The 12717-nt window shown below is 49.3% G+C and overlaps 1 protein-coding gene across 1 annotated transcript; it reads left to right on the top strand.

Annotated features, from left to right (window-relative positions):
- Positions 1-775: 775 nt before the first annotated feature.
- LOC146175196 (uncharacterized) lies at positions 776-4000 on the top strand. The gene is made up of 3 exons (XM_084585549.1): positions 776-827; positions 1011-1725; positions 3799-4000. The coding sequence occupies exons 1-3, from the start codon at positions 776-778 to the stop codon at positions 3998-4000; spliced, it is 969 nt and encodes a 322-aa protein (XP_084441675.1).
- The last annotated feature ends 8717 nt before the right edge of the window (positions 4001-12717 follow it).

The following is a 12717-nucleotide window of genomic DNA, read 5'->3' as shown; positions in this document are numbered from 1 at the left end:
ATGATACTCCCAACAAACGCGTTTCTCAGTGAGGGTTTGCTTCAGATCTAAAAACTGTAGGACACCATCCTTTGGAATTTCATGCGTCATTTCCAAAGGATTAAAACACTCGTGAAAAAGGGCTAAAAGCTGACTTACAGTAGTCGAAAAATCCTCGCAGTCTTGTAAAACAATTAAAAAAAATAGAAAAAAAATTTAATGTGCAATGGTGTCAATAAATCATCAGTTGAAAGTTAGCGCTCGTGTTGTCTACATCTCTCTCGTCCTCGTTTATATGCGCTAGAACGTGTCTGCAATGCACCAACTCGCCCAACAATTTGTGCTCTTGAGCTTCATTTCTAGTACATCGGGCCCTCTTTCTTCATGTTCGTATCTTCAACCTTGCGTCATTGCTTCTCTGATTGTGAACGCGGAATGCCGTGGTCGTACCCTGTCCTTTTGCATCCGGAACAAGCTTCTGCCGGGCGACATCAATATGGCCTTTGGTGGTTTTATGCCATCAGTGGGTCATGGTGCAAGGGTGTGCAGAATACTGAGATCAGAGTGGCGACGCCAAGCGCGCCTTTGCAGAGATCTTCTCTACACGCGACTTCAGGATCCGACAAAGCCAACCGGTGGAAATCAATCGCTACGCTCCTTCTTCACCATAGTGGACCGCTTTACTGAAAGTGTGTGGCAGCAACAGCTAAGGAAGCTTCGTGCCGGCCATCCCAAAAAGCCCCCTGTCGCAAGGTGCGAAGTAAAGACCACAGGACAAGGTCGTCTACCAGAGAACATGGATAGCATCCTCAGCCTGGGACCCAAGTTCGCCATCGAGCCAAAGTTGAGTGCCCCTGAGCAACTGTCCTTTGTTCGACGTGTTTCGCGATATGCTGAAACCATTGAAGCTGAAAGGTGCATTTCAGAAGGGGTTGATGTGATAAATCGCGGTAGAAGAGTAAGGCCATGCTTTTCGCTGGGTCGTTTGGCTGCGGATCTGAGAAAAAATGATCTTTCCCTTCTTCCCTCAGACAAAGAAGGCGGGTTCGTGGTGATAACGAGGGATCAGTTTGGAAAGAAGGCCCTTGACGCGTTGTCATCCGTCCTACATGGGAATCAATTGGTATCAGCGAAAAAATTACAGTCGGCTGGCAAAGTTCTTTGTAGCAAACTCAACCTGGATAGATTGGCTAAAACCATAGAAAACAGCAACGCCACGTTTTTGCAAGTTATGTTCACCGCTAAAACCCACAAAGTGGAGTGTCCCCTAAGGGTGATAGTATCGGAAAATGGCACGTGGCAGAAAGCAGTCGCACTCTTCCTCCAAGAAAAACTAAATCTTTTAAATATTGACGACCCCTTTCAAATTCAAAGTTCCGAAAAAGTTATAGATTTCTTAGAGGAGAACCATAACAAAGGTCTTTTGGCCTGCTCTTTTGACATAAAGGATTTATATTACTCCTTGCCACAAGATAAACTCCTCAGTTGTGTGAAAGAGTGCATTGATTGCTTTGGACCAGTGGCTTTTCAAAATTCAGCAGGTGTATCCGTGGAAAGTTTTCTCGAATTGCTTTCGTTTTATCTAAAGTCAACCTACATAGAATGGAATAACCAGGTCTTCATACAAAAGCAAGGTGTCTGTATTGGCTCATGTATTGCTCCTGTTCTTAGTGATATTGTTTTAGCCCATTGTGACAGAATCGTGTCTGACCGACTCGGAATTTTTGCAAATATGTCTGTTTTTAGGTATGTTGATGATTTTTTAATTGTTTTACAAGACTGCGAGGATTTTTCGACTACTGTAAGTCAGCTTTTAGCCCTTTTTCACGAGTGTTTTAATCCTTTGGAAATGACGCATGAAATTCCAAAGAATGGTGTCCTACAGTTTTTAGATCTGAAGCTAACCCTCACTGAGAAACGCGTTTGTTGGGAGTATCATCCAAGGGCTAAAAAACCCCTACTACCGTTTCACTCATAACATTCTAAACTTGTCAAGAGAGCAATAGTCAAGCAGTGCTTCAATAATTCCCTGAAAAAATCCTGTTGCCATTCAATGTCCCATGGCTTTCAAAGGCAAATAACGCGTTTGTGTCAGCGGGATACCCTACCAGCCTCATTGTATCTGCTTCAGAAGGGATGCTAGGAAAAACAAAGAAAAAACAAAGACTGAGCGATGGAAATGAAAAAAGAACAGTGGTAATTCCTTATTTGAAAACACCTCGCATCGCCTAAAAAAGATAGCGAAACGCAGCAACGTCACAGTGGTGCTATCGGCTCCCGAGAAGCTAGGAAGACTTGTGAAATTGACCAACCCTTTCTCAAGGCCAAAACAGCAGTGCACAATTAGACATCGAGAGCCCTTTGTAGCTTGTTCGTCCGGGGTGGTGTATGAGATTCCCCTGTCATGTGGCTCGAGGTACATCGGCCAAACTGGCCGATGTGTCAATGAGAGATTATTGAAGCACAGGATGAACGTGGGCAACTACAGGGATGGTAATCTATCTGTGCATTGTCACGATTGTGCTGAAAAGAATAAAAAAGCGTGCAAACCACTTTTTAGCGCGTGCAAGATAGTAGCCAAACATGTGTGTAAAGATGTCAGGGAAGTAATCGAGGCAGATCTGATTATAAAAGCGGGTGCATCCTGTGTCAGCACACCATCTGTTTCTTTGACGGCCAAAGAGTTAAATTTTTTGTCCGGGGCCACGTGATGTCGGCGTTTATGTCGGGTGACGTCATGATGCAGGTTGTATTTAATGTGCAATGGTGTCAATAAATCATCAGTTGAAAGTTAGCGCTCGTGTTGTCTACATCTCTCTCGTCCTCGTTCATATGCGCTAGAACGTGTCTGCAATGCACCAACTAGCCCAACAATTTGGGCTCTTTAACTTTGACGATTGGGTGCCTGCAACCTGTGTACTTTTTCCATTGGACCCTTTACTAGCCGCTGGCTATGGGTCCAAGCAGTGTCTGCCTATTTTATTGTAGCGCACCAAAAAACTATAATAATAATAATAATAAAATAATAAATACAGTAACCTTTAGAGGGGAGGTTGCTTCACGGCGAAAACACGAAGATCTTCCATCCACGACGACGAGTGATCACGACGCAGCCATTAAATTGCGGATCCACAAGACGACAACATCGACGAGATCACGACCTGACTTCAAGTTGATGTCGCCGCCCAGCGACGTGACGACAGTGTGCCCCGGCCGTGACCTCATCACGAGACGAGGCAGAGATCGAACACCGAAGCCAACGTGCAATACGAGGACGCTAACAAGCGACCTTGAGGTTGCTGTCGACGGACGCACGGCTATCGCCCTAGTGGACACCGGAGTCGACTGCTCTGTTATCAGTGGTGCTTTCGCCGCCCAGCGCAAGAAAGCAACGACCACTTGGGATGGCCCGCTAATCCGCACTGATGGCGGTAACCTTATCCCGCCGTCGAGCCGATGCACCGTAAGGGTAAATGAACGTGCCTACCCTACTAGCTTCGTCGTCCTATATAAGGGTTTCTGCGACGTGATTCTGGGCATGGATTGTCTGAACGAGCATCGAGCGATCATTGACCTCCAATCCAAGCAAGCTCATCAAGCTCTCGACCTACAAAGTCATACCTGCTACGAGAACTTCGACGCAAAACGTTGCTCTCAACGTCCTCGACGGTGCAGTGACCGTACCACCCCGATCAACGTCATTGTCCCTGTGATTACAAAATAAGTTGAAATCACTGAAGAAGTTGTCGAAGGAAACACTCAGTTGCTACTGGGAAGAGCACTTGGCATCGCAAGAGGCATCGTCGTTTTCCCTCATAGACAAGCTCAAGTGCTCGTCATGAATTTCACCGAAGAATACCGGCACCTGAACAAGGGAATGACGATTGCGCTCTTTGACGAGCTGGCAGACACCCGAGAAGTCTTCGCCCTGCCCAGCCAACTTGAAGACAATGAACCGAACCGAGCCAAGCTGCCCAATTTCGACATCAACCAAAAGCTCCCCCGAGACAGACAAGACTAGATTCACACTCTTCTTGAAAGCTACAGCGAGTGCTTTTCTACAGCGTCGAAGGTGCGGCAAACCCCGTTGGCAAAGAATCGCATCATCACGGAGAAACACGCTCGACCGCTACGTCAAAGGCCCTACCGTGTATCGCCTAGAGAACGCCGGGCCTAAGCTATCAAGTTGAGGATGATGACATGATTCAGCCATCGAAGAGCCCCTGGGCGGCACTAGTCGTTTTGGTGAAGAAGAAAGACGGGAAATTTCGTTTCTGCGTCGATTACTGCCACCTAAAATAGTAAAGAAAAAGGATGTGTACTCTCTCCCTCGCATCGATGACGCACTGGACCAGCTCTGCAGTGCAAGGTACTTCTCATCGATGAGCATCAAGAGCGGCTTTTGGCAAACTGCGGTCGACGACAGAGATCGTGAGAAAACCGCATTCATCATACCGGACAGTCTATTCGAGTTCAAGGTGAGGCCATTTGGCCTCTGCTCCGCCCCAGCCACATTTCACGAGTAATGGACACAGTCCTGGCTGGTTTGAAGTGGCATATTTGATATACTTGGACGATGTCATTGTGTTCTCATAAAACTTAGACCACCTAAAACGGCTGCAGACTGTCCTCGATGCAATCAAGTCATCGGAACTAAGGTTAAAACCAGAGAAGTTCCACTTCGCTTACGAAGAACTGGGGTTTCTAAGTCACATTGTTAGCAAGGATGGTGTTCGCCCATACCCGAAGAAAACAGCTGCAATTGAACAATTTCCAACGCCTGCCCACAAGAGAGCTGTGTGCATATTCCTTCGGCTGTGCGCGTATTATCGACGATTTGTCAGAAACGTTTTGCGCATCAGCGAACCGTTAACTGCAGCTTTTAAAAGCTGATGTACCGTGTGATCCACTTCTAGCTATAACACGGTCACTGCTTTTAAAGCAGCATTGGGTCGGATGCAGGCGCTTACCGAAGCAAAGCGATATATACACAGAGGGACGCGGAGGTGATGCTTGGCATGGACTCCTGCCTAGCTTTATTGAATGGCCGGGTCGGGCGCAATGATGCTTTGAAAGCAGTGGCCGCGTTATAGCTAGAAATGGATCTCTCTGTACCTTTCAAATGGGAAGCGCAGCAAGGAGAAGCCTTCGACGAACTTAAGCGCCGTTTGCAGTGCCCTCCTGTACGTGGCCACTGATGAAAACGCTGAGACCGAAATTCATACTGAAGCGGTGGCCTGATGTACCATGATTTTTTACTGATGTATTTGTACCAGATCATGCAATAAAGAAAAAAAGAAGCGGTGGCCTTGTGGTAGAGCATCCGCCTCGCATTGGGGAGGTACCGGGTTCGATCCCTGGTGCCGCTGGTTACCCACCGGTTTTTCAATGGGTACAAGCTTTTCCCCGGCCTGGTGCTCGGCTCGTTTGGGGTGAAATGCTTGGGAAAGGGGTCACGGCCTAAATAGTTGCGCCGATGTGGCAGTGATTCGTTCCGCCATCGGACAACAATAAGTCCGCCTCGCGCGGCAAAAGCCCATTATGTGGCCCCTTTTTTTTTAGGACTGCTGCAGCTGAGGCTCCAACGGAGCACTTCAGGTGAGGCTGAAAGGAAGTACATTGTGTAGAACAGCGCGAAAAACACGACAGGGACGAACGAAGACAACAAGGCGAGCGCTGACTTTCAACTGACAAGTTTATTGCATGCCTGCATCCATATATATGAACACGTTCACACAATAAAAGAAACAAGAACAACTAAACAAACACCGAAAAGTGTAAGAATGCAATCGAACCATGTGTCATCCAGATTTTCACAACGCATCATTTTCTCGTGTTCATAAACCTTACTTCACGTTCCGATAAAGCTATAGACGGGCTGCTGATACAAGTTTCCTTTATCCTGTTCCACTGTCTTGTGGAAAACATTATATCGGATAGACGGGGCGTTGTATTAACGAAAGACTAATGGAGCATGACAATAATGTTTTTGGTACGGTAAAAGAAACTATGGGCATACACTGCAGGGACTGTAAAAGCGACGCTTGCAAGCCATTTCTACAGGAAGCAAAAATAATCAATCGGCATAATGACCAGACAGTACGGGAGATTTTAGAAGCAAAAGAAATCAACAGGATAAAGGAAACTTGTATCAGCAGCCCGTCTATAGCTTTATCGGAACGTGAAGTAAGGTTTATGAACACGAGAAAATGATGCGTTGTGAAAATCTGGATGACACATGGTTCGATTGCATTCTTACACTTTTCGGTGTTTGTTTAGTTGTTCTTGTTTCTTTTATTGTGTGAACGTGTTCATATATATGGATGCAGGCATGCAATAAACTTGTCAGTTGAAAGTCAGCGCTCGTCTTGTTGTCTTCGTTCGTCCCTGTCGTGTTTTTCGCGCTGTTCTACAGAATGAATTACCAACATGCCCAAGCTTCTGTTTTAAAGGAAGTACCTTTGCAAGACCAGCAGAACCACCTTTGCAGGCTGCGAGGTTCGAAACTGGGTTCGGGCCCACTGCGGAGGAGAGGCGCGCAGCGGGGTTTACGGAGCTTCTCCCAAACGCACACCCCTGGAAAAGCCGAGCGCCAGGCCGGGGGACGCTTGTACCCATTTTTACCGGTGGGTGTCCGGCGGTGGGTTTCGAACTAACCACCTCCCGCAGCCGAGACGGGGGCTCTAACCACTAGGAGCCGCTATCGTCCAGAAGAGTGCCGGACAGGGGAAAGTAATCGCTTACGCTTGGAGGTCTAAGCCGAAGTCAATTACTCGACGATAAAGAAGGAGTGCCTCGCGATCATCTAGGCCACTTCTAAGTTCCATCCATACCTATACGGTAGTTCATTCAAGGTGGTAAGCGAAAACCACGCACTCTGCTGGCTGGCGAATTTGAAAGACCCTTTCGGCCGCCTTGCCCGATGGAGCCTACGTTTTCAAGAATTCGGCGTCACATTCGTCTACACGTCAGGCCGCAAACACTCCGATGCAGGCTGCTTTTCACGAGCCCCGTTGATGCGCCGGCGAAAGAAGACGACGAAGACGTATTTTTGGGACCGGTAAGCGCCAGAAGTTTTGCGCAACAACAGCGATCAGACCCTGAGCTAAAAGCACTAGCCGATTACTTAGAAGGAAAGACCGCCTTTCCTCCTAGTGTGTTCAGGCGACATTTATCATCGTTAGCCTTAAGCAATGGCCTCCTCGTGAAGAAGAACTTCGCTCCCAACAAGACCGCGCAGCTTCTTGTTGTGCCTAAAAGCCTCAGGCAGGAAATTCATCATGCGTTGCACGACAAGCCAACAGCAGTGCATATCGGGTTTGCGCGCACGTTGCGTCGAATCCAGAAGCACAACTGGCCACGACTGCCTGCCGACGTTCCCAATACGTGAAAACGTGCCGTGAGTGCCAGGGACGCATGAAGCCACCGATCACACCAGCTTGGTTAATGAACCCGCTACTGCCCCCAACCCTGCCTTTTTAAAAACTTGGAATGGATCTCTACGGCCCCTTTCAATCTCCATATGCGGGTAACAAGTGGATCATCGTGGCCACCGACTACCTTACGCGCTATGCCGGAGCAAAAGCACTGCCCATGGGTACTGCGTCAGAAGTCGCTAAGTTGTTTGTCGAAGAAATTCTCTTACGACACGGCTCCCCAGAAGTGCTCATCACTGACCGGGGAACGGCATTTACGGCGGAGCTGACGCAAGCCATCGTGGAATACGGTCATACAAGCCATCGACGAACTATTGCGTACCATCCTCAGACAAATGGACTTACGGAGCGTCTCAACAAAACGATTGCGGACATGATTGCAATGTACGCCGACACCGAACACAAGACATTGGGATGCCATTCTATCCTATGTCATCTTCGCTTATAATACCGCCGTCCAGGAGACAACCAAGTCGACCCCTTTCAGCCTTGTGTACGGCAGGGAGTCCACGACGACGCTCGACGCAATGCTGGCTCATGTTACTGACTAGGAGAACCTGGACATCACCCCCTACCTGCAGCGTGCAGAGGAAGCTCAAGTACTCCCCCGGCTGCGCATTACAAAGCAGCAACGCACCGACGCGCGACTATACAACTTGCGACCACGTGACGCAGAGTACAGGCCGGGAGACCAAGTGTGGGTTTGGAGGCCTATACACCACTCCGGGCTGACTGAAAAGCTCTTGCGGCTGTACTTTGGCACTTCGGCCCATACAGAGTCCTTCAACGCGTCAAACAGCTTGACACCGAGGTCATCACCGGCGGCACTACCATATTGCAGCGGAGAAGAACGCGCCCAGAAGTTGTTATGTTGCGCACCTCAAACCTTATTACGTGCGCTATTTATGGTATTTTGTTTACCTTTCTGTGCTCATTTCGTAAACATCGAGGCGATGACTTTTTAAGGGGGCAGTAATGTCGCGAACCATAAATATATTTTATTTGTTCTTTTTCGACAGCCGCCGGGATGCGGCCTCATCACTGTGATTCCAGCGCGCGGATAGTTAATGTATCCTTTGCTTGTTCACGCGTGTTCGTCAGACCCTGCTTTATCAGTTTCTTGTCGTGCAATATGCGCCGATATGTGTCTCCAAAATTGCAGCCACTCTCCTGCGTTTCTTATGTGTTCCAGGTTATGCTAGTCACTGTTTGCGGCTATATGTGGATGTTTCTTCGACTCCTATATATTGAGCGTTGATGGGCGCGACAGGCATTCTCTGAACGACGACCGCCGAGCACGACTATCGCTATCACTGCCGCCGATCTTCAGTGCATTCCCAGACTATTAATTTGTGTCATCGGCCTCGCACCACCACGGGATAATATTGTTACGGGTTTGGGTTTAGTATTTAGAAAATACAGGGGTATGAATTAAAGCCAGAAGCAGTCAGAGCAAGGCTTTGTTCCAGAATCAGACCTCGCGCATTCACCTCGCCCTTCTCATTTACATGCGCAACGCCGCGCAGCGCAGCGTAACTGGGGTGGCAGTTATCCCCGGACAGATGAAGCTCATCCTCGAGCGAGTCAAGAAGATTTAGAATAGTTGCCTTTCATTCGTGCCAGAAGAAGCAACTGAGTCTTCCTTAAGCAACGATTTGTAGATGTTAATTTACCGAAAACGTATGTTACTTAAATCAACCGACTTAAAACAACAAAGGGCCCCGCGTATTGCCACAAACACTACTGGTACAGTCCGCAGCATCGCAATGATGTCCAAATTCAATCTTCGAGTTCGTAGGTGACTGCAGAGTGAGCTGCATCATATCGAACATTAGTGCTGTCTTGGGAGCCGATGGTTCGCAAACAAGCAAGACGACGTGCCTCTTCTGTGAGACCGATGTTGCGACAGGGATTGGCCATCGTGCACAGAGAAGAGAATTCTGTTCGGGTAAGGTTGATGGTAAGCATGCGTACAGAAGAAACAAAAGAATATCCAGAACTTCATGCTTAGCTGTGTTACAGGCGTGAGTCACAAATGACACATGGTGTCCTAGTTCTACTGATCTGACGCTATTTACACATACATCATGCTGACGAGAGTCCGGTTTATGCACTTGGTGGTATGGAACAAAATGACGGTATTCGGAGCCACACAGGCGCAAAAGGTCTACCATATCTGCAGTAAACTGCCGACCACACCCCGTATGATTACTCGGTCCGCGTCGTGGCGAAGAACAACTTGGCGCATTAAAAAGTTTGACACGTCGGCTGTTTTCGCTGAAACGAGCCAGACATCACCACATCTCAAAATAAGTGTTTTCTGGTTCTTCTTACAGTTGGTTGTGTGCGCGTGTGCTGTGTTCCTTCTCCTGTGTTTGTGTTTATTTGCGCCACATATCTGAATACATCACCACATATTCGGTGAAATAGGCAACAGCTATGATAACCCAGCGGCGACCGTCAGACAATTTGGGGAAAAGCGAATCATATTGTTACGGGGACGTACTTAATGTAACAGCACTGCGATGGGCTGAACTCGACGCTGAGACTTCAGTAGCCGTGCAGTGTCCACTCTGTCAGCGTCGTCCTCTTTCTCAACGCTTTTTCGTGCCCGTGTTCCTCGGTCGTCGTCTTCGTCAGTGAGCACATCAGTTTGGTTCCGCGTTTCCAGGTAACACTACCCCCTCGGCAAAAGGCAACGTCCCGGTGCGTATTAGGCGTGCGATGTGGAGGGGGAGTAATATGGCTTCAGGCGGGTGACACGTACGATTTCGGAAGTGGGTGTCGCAGTCGGTGACTTTGGGTGGAGCGGTGAAATCTCATAGGTCACGTCGGTCACTGGGCGTAGTACACGGTAAGGACCTCTGTAGTGGGGCAGAAGTTTTTGACACAACCCGACACGACGGCACGGAAGCCAGAGCAACACCAGAGATCCGGGAGGATAGTGCACATCGCGGTGGTGAGCGTCGTAGCGGCTTTTTTGAGCTTGTTGAGAGATGGGGAGATTGTGACGAGCAATCTGGCGAGCAGCGTCGGCTCGGGCGATGGTATCGCGGGCAGAGGTTGTGACGGGGCCAGCGGCGGGAAGCAGTGTCGAAGGGCAGTAAGGGGTCTCTTCCAAAGAGAAGATAGAGTGGAGAGTATCCAGCAGTGTCATGACGCGAAGAGTTATATGCAAAGGTGACAAATGGCAGACTAATATCCCAGTCGCGATGACTGTCGGATACGTACATTGCGAGCATGTCGGTGAGTGTGCGGTTAAGACGCTCCGTAAGGCCGTTCGTCTGAGGGTGATACGCAGTGGTGAACTTGTGCCGAACGGAGCAAGAACGAAGTATTTCCTCAACAACTCGGGAAAGGAAACAGCGGCCACGGTCGGTAAGTAGTTGACGAGGAGCACCATGGTGTAGTATGACGTCGTACAAAAGGAAGTCAGCAACGTCTGTGGCGCAGCTGGTTGGAATGGTGCGAGTGATCACGTACCGCGTGGTATTATCGGTGGCCACAGCGATCCATTTGTTTCCTGACAAGGACTCGGGGAAGGGCCCTAGGAGGTCAAGGCCAACACGAGAAAATGGATCAGTCGGGATAGCAACCGGCTGCAGGTGTCCAGGTGGTAGCACATGTGGGTTTCTTCCGACGTTGACAGAGGTCGCAAGCGGCTACATAACGTTGGACAGAGCGGTAGAGTCCAGGCCAGAAGAAACGCCGGCGCACGCGGTCGTATGTGCGTGAGAGGCCAAGATGACCAGCTGTAGGGGCGTCGTGCATTTGTTCGAGAACGGCAGAGCGTAGGCGTTGGAGAACGACCAGCAAGTGCTCAGCGCCATCAGGTCGCATGTTGCGGCGGTATAGAGTATTTCCATGAAAGAAGAACTGGGCGAGGGAAGAGTCACGGCTGTGTGTGCGGAGACGGTCGATAAGAGAACTGAGGGTTGGGTCCAACCGCTGTTCGTCGGCTATGTGGGAAAAGTCCGATATTGAGAAGACACAGGGCTCCGACTCATGGTCAGTAGAGGATGAGGGATCAAAGGGATAACGGGACAGACAGTCTGCATCCTGGTGAAGCCGACCAAATTTGTATACAACGGAAAAGGTATACTCCTGCAAGCGCGGCTCCCTGCGGCCAAGGCGACCAGCAGGATCCTTGAGGGAAGAGAGCCAACATAAGGCGTGGTGATCGGTAATTACAGTGAAGGGTCGGCCAAACAAGTAGGGTCTGAATTTTCCAACGGCCCAAACAAGAGCCAGGTACTCCCGTTCCGTAATAGAATAGTTCTGTTCTGCTGATGACAGGAGACGACTGGCGTAGGCAATAAGGCAATGTTGGCCGCGTTGTTGCTGTGCAAGAATGGCACCAATTCCGTGGCCACTGGCGTCGGCGCGAATTTCCGTTGGGGCAGATGGGGTGAAATGGGCCAACACAGGAGGATTGGTGAGAATAGCGATGAGGGTGGAGAATGCGTCAGCCTGCTCTGGTCCCCATGAGAAAGGAACGTCTTTCTTCAGCAGATTGGTGAGAGGACGAGCAACAGCGGCAAAGTTTGGGACGAACCGGCGAAAATAAGAACACAGTCCTATAAAGCTGCGGACATCACGGGGTGAACGGGGACATGGAAACGCACTGACAGCGCGAACTTTGTCGGGATCGGGTTGCAGGCCGGTGGCATTCACCAAATGGCCAATCATTCTAAGTTCGCGGCGACCAAAACTGCACTTCTTTGAGTTCAGTTAAAGTCCGGCACGGCGGAAAAGTGCCAAGATGGAAGAAAGGCGACGAAGATGACTTTCGAACGAGGGCGAGGAGACAATCACGTCATCCAACAAACATAGGCAAGTCGTCCATTTGAAGCCGCGGAGTAAGGAGTCCATCATTCGTTCAAACGTAGCAGGGGCGTTGCAAAGTCCAAAAGGCATAACCTTAAATTATTAAAGTCCATCGGGTGTGACAAACGCTGTCTTCTCGCGATCTTGTTCATCAACAGAGGTCTTCCAGTAGCCGCTACGAAGGTCGATGGAGGAAAAGTAGCGGGCTCCATGTAAACAGTCCAAGGCATCATCTATTCGCTGCAGCGGGTAAACGTCTTTCCTTGTAATCTTGCTCAGATGTCGATAGTCGACACAAAAGCCCCAACTGTTGTCTTTCTTTCTAACGAGCACGACAGGAGATGCCCAGGGGCTGTTCGAAGGTTCGATGATATCATTGCCCAACATCTTGTCGACCTCCTGCTGGATGACTTGGCGCTCAGAAAAGGACACACGATAAGGCCTCCGGTGTACAGGCTTTGCATCGCCGGTGTCA

Source organism: Amblyomma maculatum, chromosome 11, assembly GCF_055883805.1.
Source record: "Amblyomma maculatum isolate TAMU_Amacu chromosome 11, ASM5588380v1, whole genome shotgun sequence".
In the NCBI taxonomy this organism is placed as follows: domain Eukaryota; kingdom Metazoa; phylum Arthropoda; class Arachnida; order Ixodida; family Ixodidae; genus Amblyomma; species Amblyomma maculatum.
This window is presented reverse-complemented; position numbering and strand designations above follow the sequence as displayed.